General features: G+C 42.3%; 1 protein-coding gene across 3 annotated transcripts in view; it reads left to right on the plus strand.

The window, feature by feature from the left end:
• Positions 1-19,422, plus strand: part of NEDD4L (NEDD4 like E3 ubiquitin protein ligase) — a 757,870-nt gene that overhangs the window by 682,024 nt on the left and 56,424 nt on the right. For all 3 annotated transcript variants that reach the window (XM_030192990.1, XM_030192991.1, XM_030192989.1), the window contains 2 exons: positions 330-451; positions 6,906-6,976. In XM_030192990.1, the coding sequence (XP_030048850.1) occupies positions 330-451; positions 6,906-6,976 (193 nt within the window). The remainder of the gene's footprint in view (positions 1-329; positions 452-6,905; positions 6,977-19,422) is intronic.

The following is a 19,422-nucleotide window of genomic DNA, read 5'->3' on the forward strand; positions in this document are numbered from 1 at the left end:
TCTTTTTATACACAAGTAAATCCTATACAGGTTTACTGTGAAAAGTGGCAATATAGTGCAGCATCCATTCTGCATCAGAGCAGCCAAGCAATAATGCTGACACATTCTGACTTCTATGATAAGTGCTGGATGATCCCAGGCCGCTGACTCCCCTGATGATAACAAGAACCCATCGCTCTTTTCCGAGATGGTCTGTGATAGAACATGGCATCCTTGGGCCTGATCCATGTTCTTCAGCTGGAAAGTAAAGACACCTTAAAATTTCAGCACAGGGCTTTTCCTTGATATCGGATGCTCATTCATATTTGTTTTTTCTCTTTTGGAAAAAGGGACAACTATACCTTGCAGATTAATCCCAATTCAGGTCTTTGCAATGAAGACCACCTTTCCTATTTCACGTTCATTGGAAGGATTGCTGGTCTAGCAGTTTTTCATGGCAAATTATTGGATGGTAAGTTATTAAAACTGTTAACCTTTGCAATGCCTTTATACAGAAGGTATACTCTTATAACACAAAACCAAATAAATGATAGATTATTTAGGGCCCTGTTTTTAGTGCGCATGTGTCTGGATGCTTGCTATTCTGTAACTCACTTTCACGTAACCAGAGGAATATATGGGTGTCTCTAGCATTAGTGCACACTAAATTTTAGTATGCGCTAAAAACGCTAGTGTGCCTTAATAAATAGGACCCTTATTTAGTTATTCATCATTCATTTCGAATTTCTATTCCACACAGTCTTGCGTTCTTGGCAGATTACAAATTTACATACACAATAATAAAATAAATCACAAACCTCAGATCAAAAACAAAACAAATCACAGATAATAAAAATTGTTTCCATAGCCATGTACTTGCCCCTCCAAACTCACAAACCTGTGAAACCTCCCACCTCCTCACTTTTGAAAATAATCTCATGTAATTACGTCAACTGTATCCCATTCTATACTTCACTTTTCTTTTCAGTTATGTTTATTTCCAAAGAACTGTGAAAAACTGCTTTAAAAAAAAGAACCATTTTTGACCCCGTTCACAAAATTTCAGCAAAATTGTTTGTTTGTTTATTTATTTATTACATTTGTATCCCACCTTATCCCACCTATTTGCAGGCTCAAAGTGGCTTACATAGTATTGATAACATAGTTATTCCAGTGAATCAAGTATAGTTAGTATTGTGTAGAGATTAGTTAAGGGAAGGAAGAAGGAAGGGATTTATTAGGGTATTTATAGAAGGTGGGCTTTCATAACTGAATGGGTTGGTGAAGTGGGTTAGTGGGGCTGTAGGTTCTCTTTGTAGGCCTTGCTGAAGAAATATGTCTTCAGAAATTTGCGAAAGGTAGTTGTATCGTCGATTGTTTCATCTGTATGTGGTAAATTATCTGGATAGGTTCATCTTCTGCCATTTTTATCTCCTCCGATTAAAAAAAATATTCAGGCTCACTCAGGGTATGTATGGTCATCACTTCAGGTGACTTGCTTTTGTGTATAATTGCATATCTCCAAATTAAAAAAAAAAAAAAAAAAAACCAACAAACAAACCTGAGGCATCATTCATTGCAGCCCTTCTGCCCATGGTCAACCGGTTAACATGTCTATACATTTTACACCAGAGTCTAGATTAAATGTCTGTTGTTTTTTGGATGTCTCATAGTGATGTACCTAGATCAGAGTACATTAGCAGAGGTAATGGGGTCTCTACAATTAAACTCATTCTAACAAAGAGTAGCTATAATGCCATTTTGTGTTTTGATTGAGTGCATTGTTTTTTGTGTTTAACAACTACACTGTTTACACTTTCTCTGTTTTGTTTAATAGCATGCTTATAATCTTCCAAGTGAAAAGCAGATGATGAAGAATAAATAATATATTAAAATAAATAACTCCTCTTACCCTGCTACTGAATATATTTTACTAAGGGTATACTAAAATATTCCTTCAATAGTGAAACCCCAAAAAGTAAAAAAGCATTAACACTCGCTGCCATGAAATTTCCCATGTTGTCCAGTGCCAAATGAAAGGGTCATTTGGCAGGGGAAGTTTGAGTCCCCTCTTTCCCAGTGACAGCGTAAAGGAGTGGAGAGGGCTGACACATGCCCCAACGCTCCACCTACTCATCAGAGCCCACCTGCCAGGGCTTCCTGGCCCAGAAGTCCTCCTCCTTCATCTTACTCCATCAAAAGTGACTGAGGGGCAGTCGAGAACAAACATGCCACTTGGCATCTTCAGAATTGTAGACAATTTATCTGGTTATATCTGTAATAATTAAATTTCTATCGTTTCCTCAAAAATATATATATTCAAGCTCAATAACCATTGAAATTAGATTTGGGTGCCTGAAGCTTCATTGCATGCATTATTATAACATCTATCCCCCGGAGTAAGTCGAGAATTCTGCAATACCTGGATCCATGTTTGGGAAGAGGACTGATGGTTTTTCGAAAGGGGAGACATTTGGAAAAAGGTTTTGGAAGATGATATGGATTTTTGAGAGTCACATATAGGGAAGGGAAGACTACTACAATTTGTGCCTTGAAAATGGCAAAGACAGATCAAGATCAAGTATGCATATGTTATATCACATCTTACTATATGCTGTGAGTTTATCATGATGAGCAGACTGGATAGATCATGCAGTTCTTTATCTGCTGTAATCTACTGTGTTAAGTTTGGACCCCTGAAAGCTCTGAGTGAGCTTGAGCTATATGCTGTCCAAAATCCCATTCTGTTCTCACAAGACTGAGAGCACTATGCAGTTACTGTGCGTTGTGTGGTACTGGAAAAAAAAACAAGAGTAGGTGTTCAAACAGTGATACCGCAATCAAGTCCCCAGTGAAAATTATAAGGAGAGATTAAAACCTGAAGGGGGAGAGGATAGGGGTCGGCTTGATGGGGAAGAGGCATAGCCAGACCTCAAATTTTGGATGTGCCACTGGACAAATTTGGTGAGCACATGTGGTCTTCACATCCCCCCAACTCAAAACACTACAGCTGGTGGGGATCCCAAAGCCCCACCAGCTGCAGGGGTTCTCCAATGGCAAGAACAGCTCCCTCTCCGTGCTTTAGCCGCCAGCACTGTCCATTCACTGCCGGTGCCCCGCACCCTGTGCATGCTCAGTTTTTATGCATGCTTGAAATAGTGTGTGCAGCAGGGGTAGGCCAGCTTAACGGCAGCATGTAGACAGTGCCACCAGCTGCATCAAGTAGGAAAAGGAGCTGCTCTTGCCACCAGAGGACCCCTGCAGCCACCCCATCAGCCTCTAACAAGGGCATGAGAATTTTGAGTGGGCCTGAGCCCAAAGTGGGTGGGCCCAGGCTCATTCAGGCCCACCTGTGGCTACTCCACTGTGATGGGAATGGAGGCAGGATGCTGGAGGTTGATGAGGTGTCTGCCACTTTGTTCCGTTGAAGGTCTTGGCTATCACATTGAATTTTTTTAAGGGGGGGGGGAGATAGATTTCTGTCTTAGAATCTATGGTTTCTGTTTTAGAAAAGGAAAAAGGAACCTGCAAATATAGATAAAATATTCCATTCCTGGTATTTATATCCCACTTATTTCCAAAAAAGAGTCAAAGTGGGTTACATCAGAACTGAACATTAAACAACAATCAGAAAAATCTGTCAAACAAATACGTTTTAGTGTCTGACGATACTTCAAGTATATATCTATATTGTGTATGTAAACAAGAATGGAATTCCATGATTTAACTGCAAGATAGCTAAAAGAACTATCATTAAAACGCTTAAAACTAATCTTAACAGCCAGAAAGCCCAAATTTAGTAATTAATTGGAATGGGTGGATGTACAAATTGTTGGATAGGTTACTGATGATACATGATCTAAAGGACAATTACCATAACAAATTTTAAACATTAAACATGCCAGTTTAAATTCTATGCAGGCCCTGACAGGCAACCAGGGAAGATCTTTCAACAGTGGAGTAACGTGATTGAACTTCCTACAATTAAAAATTAATCTAACTGCACAATTTTGCCAAAATTGCAATTTTACTTGGAAAGCCTGGTGAATGCCAGTATATAAGGCACTACATTAATCAAGTTGAGGTAGAACAATCGCCTGAACAAGTAGCCTAAACTGTTCTGGAAAACAGATGATCTTATCACCCTAAACTGATACAATTTGAAAAACATCTTTTTGCTTAAGTTCTTAATTTGATGTTCCATAGTAAGCTGTGAATCCAGTATAAACTTTCAACCTTATAGTCAAAGTAATACTAGTAGAAATAAAAGTTGACAAAGTGCCAAAATGCAATAATTTGTTTTTAGCAGTATTTTTAGCAGATTTTGTGAAGCCCACAATTATGTTTTTTCAATACAATCTACAAGCTCTCAGCAACACTGCCCACAGCATTGAGGGAACCAAAATAAATATATCAGCATAGGATGAGACATAATGTAAGGTAGATTTTAAGAAGTCCCACAGCGAGCTCATAAAGATATTAAACAATGTGGGTGACAGTGACGAGCCTTGAGGGACTCCATAAGCCGGACTCCTTTTCTTAGAATATTCTTTTTTTCTTAACACACTACTGTATGTTCTTAAAGAAACTTGTAAACCAATTCAAAACAAAAACAACTCCGGACAAATCTGTCTCATTCAATCAATTGATTAAGAGTATGATCCACTGTTTTAAAAGTTCCAGAAACTTCAAACGGTAACAAGAAAGAAGGAACATGATTTAAATGTTTCTTGGCCTTTGTTACTGATGTTACAAGTAATGATTCTGAAAGGACGGAAACCATATTGGGAGCTATTCAAACACTGGTGCAGATCTAAGTAATGAGACATCATTGGAGACGCTACCAAAGATTCTACTAACTTGCCTAGCCATGGCATACTAGCCTAAGGACAAAAAGTGGTGACCTCAGACAGTTTTGGAATAGGGGTCATAGCCGCATTGAGCCTGCCATGAGTGGGAAAGCGCGGGGTACAAATGTAACAAAAATAAAAATTATTCCCTATTTCTGATGGAAAATGACCTTCAATGAGCCAACTGACCATCGCTCCCGGAATATTTTTTAATAAATAAGGACAGTGATCTAACAGAATTTTTCAGTCAGCTTTTTTAACTTTAAATACACTTTGCTCGCCTGACTTACTGAAGGAGGACCAGATTACAATAACAACAATACCATTATGATATGTTTCACCCATTCCCTTAGAAGAATCAAAGCCAGATATCAATAAAAGAGATCTAATATTTTCAACTTTGCCAATAAAATGTTTAGATAATCCTTCATGTGAAGACTACAGCTCTTCAGATAGTTGAGTAACTGCTGAATTGATGTAAGTTCTAAATTTCTTCCGATTCATTCTATCTTCACCATTAATTTTTGAGGAAACACTTTTTTAGCTTCAGAAACAGTGATCTTGTAAGATTTTATCATAGAACACCAATCCTTTTTTAATTGTGGGTCAGCTGATTTTCTCCATGCCCTTTCCAATTTTCTACAAGATCTTTTCATATCTCTGAGCAAATCAGTATACCAAGGTGATCTTTTAATCCTTGGATAGTTCTTTTCTTCGTGGAATTGATCTATAGCTCTATCGGCCTGACCATTTGATTCATTTAACAGAAGATCCAGAATATTCAGTTAAATTCAGATCCATTGATGACCAAAACTTATCCAATTAAAATTTGTAGTAAGCAACTAAATTGCCAAATAATGGCCCGACCATAAAATCCTAGACCAGTTAATGTTAGACATGAAATGCCATTCATTAACTGCAGCTACGGACCATGTTTACTAAGCCATGCTGTAGGCATGCTAACTTTGTAGCGCAGTCTAAAAATTAGTGCATGCTAATGATACCTATGGATGTCTCTAGCATTAGCGTGTGCTAAAAAGTTTGTGCTGCTACAGCGTGGCTTAATAAATAGGGCCCTAGGTAAGCAATTAAATCCAGTGTATGGCTATTTTCATGTGAAGGGTAGTGACATCAAACTTGAATTGTAAAGAATTCAAAAAGCCCCCAAAATTTGTACAGATAATTCCCATCCTTTCCTCTAAATGCAAGTTGAAATCTCCAACAAAAAGAACATGAGAGAAAGGAAAAGAAAATTGAGCTATACAATCCGCTAATTGGGGGCGTATACACCAATATAATCCCAACTGAATCTTCAAATTCATCATCCCTAAGTTGACAAACCATTACTTCCAACCCCTGAACTTCAACAGAGTCCACTAATTTCAAATCTAAAAAAACTTTTTTATACAATTCCTACCCTCCCCCCTTTTTGGGGGTTCTAGGGCTGTATATTATCTTAAATCCCTGCGGACATAAACTTAATAACATATCTACCAACCAAGGTTCTGTTATTAATACGAGCTCTACATCCAATTCCTCAAGCAACTCTGTTAAAATTAAAGCTTTATTGCAAATTGATCGTGCATTGAATAACAACAGGGCATAGGTTGCTTTAAACCCGAGTAGCTGATTGTGGTTTTCCAATTTTATCCACAGTTCTGCTATTCTTTCCACCTCATGTCCACAGATGGTGCCCAGAAACATTTAAGAAGTCCTCATGCATAAATAAATTTAAAAAACTGCCTAAGAGTCTAGAAGAGGGCATCAAAAAGAGTGATTGCTAATCATAATCTCTCTGCCTGTCAGCTTCGTAAGATGTTTTTGTCTCTTCAAATCCAAGAGTAATAGGACTCGCTTTCTGATCTGATTAAACTTCTTTGCCAAACGTTTTGACAATCATCGTTAGTTAAAACACTGAAGGCTCAGAGCCTGTTCTACTGCTTCTCCCACCCCATGCTATAGACGACATTCATGGAAGAGGGTTACTTTAGCCTTTTCCAGTTGGAAATCTATGTTGCCCATGATAAAATTGTGCTGCAAGAAAATCTAATTTTTCTTCTGCCCTTCTTTTTGTAGGTTTCTTCATCCGACCCTTTTACAAGATGATGTTAGGGAAGCAAATAACTCTAAAAGATATGGAGTCAGTGGTAGGTATTCACTTTACGTGTTAATGATATTTTAAGTCTTTTCAGTTGGGAACGTCTGAAGGTGGCACTTACATTATGAAAGTTTCAAGGACATAAACATATATATAAAAATTTAACTATCTTAGGGTCCCTTTTACAAAGGTGCGGTAAGCACTAATGCATGCTTACTACAACAAAAAATGGCTTACCACAGAGTGCGCTGAGGCCTCCCGCAGTAATTTGGGAATATGCACTCAGTGCCCATGCGCTAAAAAAGAAAATTTATTTTTTAGTGCTGAGAATGGGCTGGGGCTAAGAGTGCATGTATTCTGTGCTAATCGATTAGCACGTGGGCATTTCCGTGCGCTAACCAATTCGCACAGGTTTAGCACATGAGTCCCTAACACCTACAAAATAGGTGGCAGTAGGGGCTCACACACTAATGGCCACGCATTAATGGGAAAATTGGCCATTTTACCCCAGCATTAAAAAAAATGGCCTAAGCATACAGCATTGACCGGCCTAAGGGTGCTAAGGCCTCTTTTTACCACTGTTTGTTAAAAGGGCCCCTTAGTGAATTGATGCTGGGGGATTTCAGAAATAATAATCTATATGTCATTGCAAATCCCAGCCAGTGGCGACCCTACCATTAGGCCGCCTGAGGCCACTCTTGTGAGGCGGCATTGCCCCTCATTCTTCCCTCCCCAATCTCTTTCCCTGAAATTATCTTTCTTTTCTTGTTTTTCGAAAGAAGGCAGCAGCAGCAGCAGCAACTCCCTTAGGCTGCCCTGCCACCGGTCCCAGACCCTTCTCTCTACTGCGGACAGGGAAGGGGGGTTTGGGAGGGAAGCGAAGGGTGGTGGAGGAGCCATGGCAGCAGCTCATTTTCTGCCTCAGGCAGCAGAACGTCTTGGGCCTCCCTTGATCCCAGCCCAGATGAATAGTGAAAAGTATTATCTAATGTACATGCAGAGGGTAATTTTATAACGGGATGCATAAGTTAAGAGGCTAAGTAGGCATGTACTGAGGTGCTATTTTATAAAAACACACAGGGCTAGTTTGAATAAATGGTACCCAAAGTTAGGTGCAGGGATGATCTGTGCTAAGCAAGTATTCTGTAAAGGGTGTTCTGCGCAGAGCATCCTATATAGAATACTAGCTTTGTGTGCATTTTGCACCCAACTTTGGGCATGTCCATTTGCCAAAGGCTGTACTAATTGTGCACTTTGGCAGGTGCACAAATCACAGTATTGTATTACATCGTGCTTAATTTCTGGGATCACTCCTGACCTGGCCATGTCTCCTCCCATGGCTAAACCCCCTTTGGGGTTGCGTGGTATGAAATTTATGCCCATGGGTTATAGAATAGGGAGTAGGGCAAATCCACTTCTAAGTCCTAATTAATGACCAGTTAAGTGCTTGTTAACTCCAATAATTGATTGTTAGCACATAATTAGTTTTTATGCAGATCTGGAATCTGCATCCAAGTTTGGTAATCTATACAGAATCCGAGGGATGAGGGGAAAATATCAACAACGGCTATTGATAAGGCGAGCTATTTTACCACAAGGTGGGTTATTTTATCACAGCATAAAATTGGACCGTGTGCTAAACTAAGCCAAGTTAACAGTAGCCCATGTTGATAACTTCCTTCTATAGGCATTTGTTTCTTTATAAAATACTAGTGTTCCTGGCAGAAATTGCACCTTTAATGCAGGTATGAGCACGTACATTTGCTTGATAGCTGATGTGAAAATTCTTACATAAAAGTGTGCAAGATTACAGCTTGGTTAACATATTTTTATTCAACCTGTGTATGTGTGAACTCCGCTTTGCCAAGACCATGCCTCCATTAATGCCTACTGGCAAAGTGTGCACCTTCTTGACTAGACTTGTATGTTTATCTTGATGAATTGATGAAGGGTGGTTTCAGAAACTTTATTAAAAAAAAAAAAAGATTAATTACCCTTTCAATTGTGATACATCAAAGTAATAACTTTGAAAAGGAGATAACGCAGGCTGGTGAATTAAAAGAATAATAATCTTAACAAAAAAAATAAATAAAACCAGATGTGCTAAATGGTCCACATTAGGAGAAGGTGAAGCGTGGGCCCTTTTATAAATGATTCTTTGTGCATTAACCCCCGGATTCTATATAGCACGCCTAGAGATCCGCGCAAAAATCGGCACTGATTCTGTAACAATGCACATAGCTTAACAAGCTTATCAAGCTAATGAGCACTGGTAACATCACTTAACAAGCAATAATGAGCACTAATTGGCACTGATTAGAATTTAGGTGCAACTCGCTAAGTGTTCTGTAACGAAGTGCGCCAAACTTCTAACTCAGGCAATAAGGGGTGGGGAAATGGGCATAGTAGTTATAGAATGTGGCCCAGTGTGCCTAAATGTATGCACAGGGATTTATACCAATTTTTCATTGGTGTAAATGGATGCGTGTAGATTTAGGCGCTGATATATGAACTAAATATATTCTATATACTGCACCTAAATCTAGGCACTGATTATAGAATATGCTTAGTCAGCACTGATTTCAGCGCATATTTTTTGGTGCCATATATAGAATCTCCCCCATAGGCATTTTGAAATTTCCCCATGAATTATGTTAAACAGTACACACAGTGCCAAGAAGTGCATACATCCTGCATGTAGATGTATTCAGGGTCAGAGTGCAGATGAGGTCAAGATTTGCACACAGGGCCCAATATTCATTGCGAGTTAACTCGAGACTCGGTGGATAACTGGTTATTTTCAGCAGCATTTAACCAGTTATCACCCCTGAAAATGCCCGATTAGTGCCGGCGATGTTGGAGGCGTTCCAGGAGCTTGAGTGGTTAAATCTCAATATTCAGAACTTAACAGGCTATGGCTTAGCACCCAATAAAGCCACATATAAAGCAGGCCTATCTTTGCCCGCTAAGCCATGGCCGGTTAAGTCTGAATATCAGCTTAACCGGTCATGCACTTGTGTTGAACGCCAGGAATGGCCCAGCATTAAATATCCAGGTTGAACGTCGGCAGCAGACAGTCAAAGCGCTGCCCGCCACTGGCTGAATATTGGGGGGATAATTTATAAATTAAGCACAGATATTTATATCTGCTCTCAAGCAAACATAAATGTCCACAGCTTCAATCTAGACACCGTTTCTGCTGCTTTGCTTGCTCCTAGTATTTTATTTAAAAAAAAAAAACCAGCATAGATGTCTATCTGCCTTATAAAATAGGTGGCCAACAGGCTTATTTTCGAAAGAGAAGGGCGCCCATCTTTCAACACAAATCGGGAGATGGGCTTCCTTCTCCCAGGGTCGCCCAAATCGGCATAATCGAAAGCTGGCTTTGGACGTCCTCAACTGCTTTCTGTCGCGGGGACGACCAAAGTTTATGGGGGCGTGTCAGAAGCATAGCGAAGGCGGGACTGGGGCATGCTTAACACATGGGCGTCCTCGGCTGATAATGGAAAAAAGAAGGGCGTCCCTGACGAACACTTGGCCGACTTTACTTGGTCCTTTTTTTTTTTTTATGACCAAGCCACAAAAATGTGCCCTAAATGACCAGATGACCACCGGAGGGAATCGGGACTCACCCAGTGGTCACTATCCCACTCCCACCCTAAAAAAAATGTTTTAAAATATTTTTTCCAGCCTGTATGCAAGCCTCAAATATCATACCCATATCCATGACAGCAGTATGCAGGTCCCTGGAGCAGTTTTAGTGGCTACTGCAGTGCACTTCAGGCAGGCGGACCCAGGCCCATCCCGCCCCCCCCCCCCCCCCACCTGTTAAACTTGTGGTGGTAAATGTGAGCCCTCCAAAACCCACCACAAACCCACTGTGCCCACATGTAGGTGCCCCCTTTCATCCCTAAGGGCTATGGTAGTGGTGTACAGTTGTGGGGAGTGGGTTTTGGGGGGCTCAGCACACAAGGTAAGGGAGCTATGCACCTGGGAGCTTTTTCTGAAGTCCACTGCAGTGCCCCCTAGGGTGCCCGGTTGGTGTCCTGGCATGTGAGGGGGACCAGTGCACTACGAATGCTTTCTCCTCCCACGACCAAATGGCTGTCAGGAAAACTTGGGCGCCCCGTTCGATTATGCCTCGCCACGTGGCCTTCATACAGGGGAATCTGTTATAAAATTACCCCCAGTTGATTTATAGAGTCCTTGTTCTGATCCCTACTGTGAGCATTTGATCCACATCTGCAAAAATACCTACAGAGCTGTCCATAGAAATGGTCTCTTCAGAAGAGAGCAGAAGCACAGCGTAAGGCAGTGCTACTGATCACCTTGTCTGTGAATAAATGGAAGATGGAAATCTACTAGCAAATTATAATGATAAGAGTTTGCATTAATGGCACAGAGGGCAGTACAGTAGCTGATTGCCTGCTGAAGCTGAATGCCTAAGGCATCACACAGCTGATAATTATTGAAGTAGAGCTATCCACTCTATGGGTAATTAGTACATACTGTTGTAATCATTCAGGATTCTCATTTGTTTGTTTTTACAGTCCAAAAGCAAATGTTTATATCTTCAGGCTTATTTTCGAAAGAGAAGGGCGCCCATCTTTCGTCACAAATCAGGAGATGGGCGTCCTCTCAGGTCGCCCAAATCGGCATAATTGAAAGCTGATTTTGCGCGTCCCCAACTGCTTCCCATCATGGGGACAACCAAAGTTCCAGGGGGGCATGTCAGAAGCGTAGCGAGGGCGGGACTGGGGCGTGCCTAACAGATGGGCGTCCTCGAGCGATAATGGAAAAAAGAAGGGCATCCCTGACGAGCACTTGGCCAACTTGGTCCATTTTTTGTTACGACCAAGCCTCAAAAAGGTGCCCGAACTGACCAGATGACCACCAGAGGGAATCGGGGATGACCTCCCCTGACTCCCCCAGTGGTGACTAACCCCCTCCCACCCTAAAAAAAATAACTTTATAAACTTTTTTTGCCAGCCTCAAATATCATACTCAGGACCATCGCCGCAGTATGCAGGTCCCGGGGGGGGGGGCAGGTATGTATGTGTGTCAGCGGAGGCATAGCGAAGGCGTGGATGTCCTTCTTTCAAACATTTTGGACATCCTGAACTGCCCCCCCACAGGGATGGCCAAATTGCAAAGGAGTGGAGTGGAGAAGTGGCATAGTGGTTAGAGCACTGGTCTTGCAATCCAAAGGTGGCCGGTTCAAATCCCACTGCTGCTACTTTGATCCAAAATTCAAATAAATAAATAAAGGGGGAGTCAGAGACATAGCAAAGGCATGGACGTCCTTCTCACAGAAACATCCACATTTTGGACGTCCTCAACTACCTATCGCAGGGACGCAGGCATTGTGACGGCGCCTAACACTTGGACGTCCACCCATACTAAAAAAAAAAAAAGAAGACATCCCTGATGAGTACTTGGACGTTTTCACCTGGACTTGTGTTTTTTTTAAGGTTGTAGGCGGCTATTATACATGCAGCTTGTCTGCATGTTTGAAGCCGTCTTTGGCATGCGCAGAGCAGCCACGCATAATGCTCATTTGCATGCGATTTCCTTCATGTATGCCCGTTCCTTTCTGAATCGCTAAGGGATCGGTAAGGAAAGGGCTTTTTCCGTTCAGTTAGTGCATCAGTTAGTCCACTGCAGTGCCCCCTAGGGTGCCCGGTTGGTGTCCTGGCATGTCAGGGGGACTAGTGCACTATGAATGCTGGCTCCTCCCACAACCAAAGGGCTTGGATTTGGTCGTTTTTGAGATGGGCGTCCTCGGTTTCCATTATTGCCGAAAACCGGGGACGACCATCTCTAAGGTCGACCTAAATATTGAGATTTGGGCGTCCCCGACCATATTATTGAAACGAAAGATGGACGCCCATCTCCCCTTTACGGAGCCGTCCTGCGAGGGCGGCCCCAGGAAAACTTGGGCGCCCTATTCGATTATGCCCCTCCTTTTGTACAATTTTGGATATTGTTATTTTTTTAAATTATGGGGTCCTTTTAACATGCTGCGGTAAAAAGGGCCCTGCGGTAGCTATGGGGGCCATTTTTTCCATGCACTGGGATCCTTTTTATCGCAGCGGGTAAAAAAAACTCCTAAAAAATGGTCATGTGATAAGATTACTCTTACCATGTGGCCATGCGGCGGGGAGCACTTACCACCACCAGTTGAAATGGTGGTAAAGGCTCCCACAGTAGGCCGGTGGTAACCGGGTAGTGTGCCGTACTGCCGGGTTAGCGTCATAGTAAAAATTACAAAAATATTTTTCATTGCCCCAAAAATGGTGCACACTCAAGGTGGAACTACTGCCAGAGGCTGCGTTGGGCCACTGGTAGTTAGTAAAAGGAGCCCCTATGTTCTTTTACATCCACGGCGTATTGGTTGCGTCCCATATTGTCAAGCATTTTCCCTGACATTAAACTGGGCTTATAGAAAAGGCTTCTGATCACACTAAATCACAACCATCCAGTGGTAGCATTCACAAAGTTGCATGACAGATATCCAGTTGTTTAATGCAGTGGCGTTCCTAGGGGGGCTGACACCTGGGGCGGATCGCCGATGCGTTCCGCCCCCCCCCCCGGGTGCAGCGCCCCCCAGAACAGCGCGATACCCCCCCCCCCCACCAGCAAAGAACCACCCCCCCCCCCCCAGGTGCACACCGCAATGGCTTTTATATTCTATCCTCAAAGTTGGGCAATCTGAGCACTTTTTCACTGTGGCTAAATGCATTAAACCAGTGGCGTACCAAGGGGGTGGGGGCGGTCCGCCCCGGGTGCACGCCACTGGGGGGGGTGCCATGCGCCTGTCAGCTCTTCGTTTTCATGCTCCCTTTGCCCCGGAACAGGTTACTTCCTGTTCCGGGGCAGAGGGAGCATGAAAACGAAGAGCCGGCAGGCGCGCGGCACCCCCCCCCCCACCAGCAAAGAACCACCCCCCCCCGGGTGCACGCCACTGGGGGGGGGGGGGTGCCGCGCACCTGCCGGCTCCTCGTTTTCATGCTCCTTCTGCCCCGGAACAGGAAGTAACCTGTTCCGTGGCAAAGGGAGCATGAAAACGAAGAGCCGACAGGCGCACGGCACCCCCCCCCCCCCAGTGGCGTGCACCCGTGGCGGACCGCCCCCACCGCCCCCCCCCCCCCTTGGTACGCCACTGGTTTAATGCATTTAGCCACAGTGAAAAAGTGCTCAGATTGCCCAACATTGAGGATAGAATATAAAAGCCATTGCAAAGTTGCCACTACTTAGAAACTAAAGAGCAGTCTTGGCAGACAGGAATGACTTTGTCCATCCAGTTTTGCCTGTGTGCTTACTATGCTCTCACAGGTCTGTCTTGATCTACCATCATCTTCCTCTCTCTGCTGTTTAAGGGCCCAATATTCAGCCAGTGGTAATCAGTGTTTTGCTAACCGCCACCAGTGTTATCCCCGGACATTCAATTCGGAGCCAATTCTGGGCTCCAGCATTGAATTTCTAGGTATATGGAGCAAGCAAAAACATAGCCTGGTTAAGTGCGATATTCAGCACTTAACTGGCTATGGTGAACTGCATAAAGATAGGACGGACTTTTACACAAGCCTATTTATGCAGTTATCTTGGCTGGTTAAGTGCTAAATATCGGCACTTAACTGGCCAAGTGTTGACTCCACCCCTGGAACGCCATCAAAATGGCCAGTTTCTCTTTGGGCGCTAACCAGACATGCATCAGGCTCGTTCTTCCCCTTGTTTTCGGTTTAATAGCATGAATTATCCACGCATAAAATTTGAATGTCATTTGCTTTGCACATTGGTTAGCTGTTTTTCTGCCCTGCTGTTGCAATGTGAGGTTTACGTTGTGGGCTTTAGTGCCCAGGCTTTGAGCATCAGCCTGTAGAATTGGCTGCGTATTGGAAGTGTAAATGGAGACTCAAGGATTGAGAGGGATGGAAGGTGAGGATTAAGGAGATAAGTGGAGACTAGGTGATTGTGTGAGGTTTTGAATATGGCTGTGAGAATGAGTACAAAAAATGAGGAGAGTAGACATTTTAAAGGATGTGGAAGGATTGGGAGGCATTTGAACAGGGCAGAAGGCTGCGAAAAGAGTGAGAGAAGAAGGGGACTGGTCTTGGAAGAAAGTGTGAGAGGGTAGAAATGGGGGATGTAAAGGGGGAGAATGGGAGTCTGGATGGGGGAAAACATAAGAAAGGGACTTAAGGGGGAGTGGGGTTCACTGACAGGGAAGGAATGAGCTGGTGAGGGGAAGGAATAAGTTCTAAGGGTGGCAATTGGGGGACTAGAAAGTAGATAAAAGATGAAGGGGAATAGGAGGCTGGGGAAGGAATGAGAGAGAGAGATAGAGAATAGGAGAACTTGGGAAGTAGAGGTGGGCAGTGGAAACCGTTAAGTAGATAAAAAGGTGAGAAGAAGGGAGACTGAAGACTGGAGGGGGGGGCCAAGGAAGAATAAAATCTTCCTTCCCCCCCTCCCCCCGTCTTCATGTACATAAAAAGGCAAATGAGAGAAATAGAGGAAATAGATGAAACAAAAGGGAGGAAGGGAAGAAGACAGGGAGTAGAAAGAAGCAGAAAACGGAAATGAGATCCTGGAAAAGTACTTAAGAGAAAACCAACAAGAAGGAGTGGTAGAGAGATCAGGACCAGCACAACTGAAAAAAATAAAATGATCAGCCTATAGACTACACAAGTACTTTCTAATGTGGGGCCTTTCTCATGATAAGCCCTGTCATCTAGGCAGGTCATACCACAAGACTGGCCAGAGATGGGGGCGCAAAAGCAAAAATTTGCTTCTGGCAGCCCTCGTTCTATGGGCAGGATAGGAGATAAATTTTAAGCTACCTGCATACTTCTGCATTTTGTTGTTTTAATTTTATTATAGAGAAAGCATATTTACAATTACGTATGCGTTTTTAAACGTATGCAAATCATTTTCAACATCTGGAATTAGTTGGACAGATTGCTGAATTTCAAAATTGAGCCTGATGACTGTGAAAAAGTGAATTAATTAAAAATAGGAAGATTTCGGCAGGAAAAAGTTTAACCATATAAATCGCAGTTCTGTAACAGGGCACTTACATTTATACGTCACTCGAGTAAGTAAATGTACAGAATATCAGTACGTTCTTGCTAAGCATACACATACGTGTATAAGAGGCAGCACCGTGAATAAGCGCTATTCTGTAAGGATGAGCATAAGTGAGATAGGATGAATTCAGGAAATGGTGGTAAAATTCAGGCACCAGAATGACAAATTTTATAATGATAGTTCTACGCAAAACTGCTGTTACAGATTGCTAACGTAAGTTTGAATTTTCACGCTTAATGTTAGGCATCAGCATTTATGACAGCCAAAGGCTCATGCCTAAGTACTGGCAGTTAGGCACATAAATGATAGTATTTTATAACATTGCGCCTAATTGCTTGGCACACCTCTGACCCGCCCACGTGCCTCCCACATCCAAATCCCTGTTTGGAGTTTTGTGCTATAAAAGTTAGCACTCGGTTTATGTTTATTAAAATTTGATTAATCACTTTTTTAAGCACATAAATTGAAGTGATGTACAATATTTGAAAAATCCAAACCATAATAGAAAAGGAATGCCAAAAATTGTAAAGGAAAAAACACGAACATACCAGAAAGCAGACATAATACTGAGTATCAACTGCACCGGCCACCTACCATCCCCTAGTAATACAATAAGAAAATGCTTTAGTAAAGAGGTAAGTTTTAAATTAACCTGAAACCTTTAACAAAGGCTCAGACAATGTTCAAGGGAAGACTGTTCCAAAGGAAAAGTGCCATAAAACAGAAGGCGCTCTTTCGTGTTACCTCCCAATAAGCTTGTCTTGGACTCGGTAGGACTAGACTATGATAATTCAGAATTCATTTGCACGCATAACTGCAAATTATTGTCAGTGAGTGTTTTTTAAGGCCAGTTATTAATACTTATCACCAATTAAATGCCAATTTAGCATTAATTAGCAAGTTAAGTTACGTGTGTAATTCACTCTAACTTTGGGCTATTTATAGAATTTGGGGGCTTATATATCACACCTAAAAAATCAGCATCGAAACAAAATATGCCTAGGCCTAAATTTCCAAATGGTTTATCGAATATGCCAAGCACCCATCTGCACGACTAAATTTAGATGTGGGCAGTTACGCCAAGTAAAACTTAGTGTAAATGCCAACACCTAAATTACACATGGACCGGGTGTATTCTATAACATGCATAGATTTTAGAAATGCACAGTACCCGCCCATTCTATTCCCATGGCCATGCCCCCTTTCAACTATGTGACTTTGAATTTACGCACGTCACGTTATAGAATGCACTTAGTTCTTTGTGTACATTCTAATTAATGCCAATTAGTGTAATTTCTTGTTAAGTGGCAATTATTGGTGCCAATTTGCTTGTTAAGTTGCATTTGCAAATCCAGAATATGACTGGATTTGCGCACGCAACTTAAGTCACTCTATATACAATCCGGGGAATAGTATATAACTGCAAGGGGCGTTCACATGGAGAGAGCATGGGCAGGGCTCCCACTAATGCACATACCTTATCAAATACAGTAAGTTATGTGCGCTTTTGTCACAGTTATGCAACCACAGTTACCCCAGCTCTATGGCTGATGTAACTGTGGATGCGTAAATGTAAGGTGTGCCGTTCCTGGGTTATGCTAGTATTGTGTAATGGAATTTGGGTACCCAGATGCCGTTATGCAATAGACTCCCACTGTGGTGCCTACATGGAGGTGCCCAATCATGAAATTGCATCTTTTTTTTTTTTGTTACATTTGTACCCCGCGCTTTCCCACTCATGGCAGGCTCAATGTGGCTTACATGGGGCAATGGAGGGTTAAGTGACTTGCCCAGAGTCACAAGGAGCTGCCTGTGCCTGAAGTGGGAATCGAACTCAGTTCCTCAGTTCCCCAGGACCAAAGTCCACCACCCTAACCACTAGGCCACTCCTCTATGAGCACGCTTTAGTGCTCATATCACAATGCAGACTCTGGGATCTTCAAAGCAAATGAAAAATATCTATGTACATCCATTTACATTTACTATTTGGTGTGCATAGATCTTTTGGAGGAAGAAAATGTATATACTTTTGGAAATGCAAAAGTAAGCATGTATTTCTAATCCCTGTCTCAACACCACTGTTGAGAATATCTCTGCTTACTGTAGACCCTACATACACGCTTTTTACCCGTGTCTCAGATGGTTAATTTTGGAAATGTCCATTTCTTCAGGTAATTATTCTTTTTTTTTTTTTTTTTTTGGGGGGGGGGGGAGTATATTTGTCAAGGTGCACTTGATATGTTAGTTGGTATTCTATAAAGAAAAGTACTCGTATACTCTTCTTTATAGAAAAGCTGCATGCAGGCATGATGTAGACAATTTTTTATGAAATTGCTCTTAAAAGGTACTATAAATTCTCTGCTGATTTTTCAAAACAAAAGAATATATGTACTTTTGCTTTGCAAATTATCTCTGGGAATGCCACAACTATTCACAACTTTAACAACCATTCTTTAGCACACAGAAATTTTCTCTGCTAATTTACTTGGTTTTGAACACATCTCCTCCAAACTGCATTTACCTAGCATTTGTATGTGACACTGAACAGGTATAAATGCCAACAGGGAATATTTTTGAAGTTTGTATCTATTGTCGTACAAATATAGGATATGTGTATATTTTCAAGGTATGCCAAAGGCATGCCCAAAATGTCCCCTTTAAATTTGGTGAAACTATCTGTGTACATTAGAGGGCCACAAAAAATATTTTTTTTCGGTTTCAGCCAAAACCAAATCTGAGGCTGAAATTCGTCACCTAGTTTGAGCTGAAACCAAAACTGGCCACTAAGGCATGGCCCGACCTGTCCCGACCCTCATACAGAAGTGGCCCTTCCCTAAGACCCCTCACCTCTACACATAGGCCCTCCCCCAAGACCTGTCTAACAAGTCCTAGTGGCCTAGTTAGTACAGAAGGAATTCACGGTCGCTGTTGCCAATGCTGTCTCCACTGTCAAAATGGCTTATGAGACTGCCACTTGAGGTCACGGCAGCCATTTTGACAGTGGAGACAGCATTGGGAACAGCGACCAGGGATTCCTTTTGTACCAGCTAGACTACCAGGTCTTGTAGGTGAGCCTTGGGTGGGGGGGATACTTCTGTTTGGGGAATGTGAGAGGGAAGGCTGCCCTTTGGGGGGGTGCAAGTTATAGGGACACAACACAAAGGTATTGGTTTCAGCCGAAAATGCAGAGGCATTTTCAGCCAAATACCAATTTTGGGCCGGTGTGCCTAAACTAAAATTTGGTCAGCCTCTAGTGTACATGTATCATGATTATACATGTTAAATCGGCTTTTTACATGTATAATGATGCATAAGCATTTTTCTGATTGCTACGTTTACTACTATTACTTCCAGCTTTTAGTTATTGTTGGTTTAATCTGACCTTGTAACAGAAGGATAACAAAT

This window comes from Microcaecilia unicolor, chromosome 2 (assembly GCF_901765095.1).
Source record: "Microcaecilia unicolor chromosome 2, aMicUni1.1, whole genome shotgun sequence".
Lineage (NCBI taxonomy): Eukaryota > Metazoa > Chordata > Amphibia > Gymnophiona > Siphonopidae > Microcaecilia > Microcaecilia unicolor.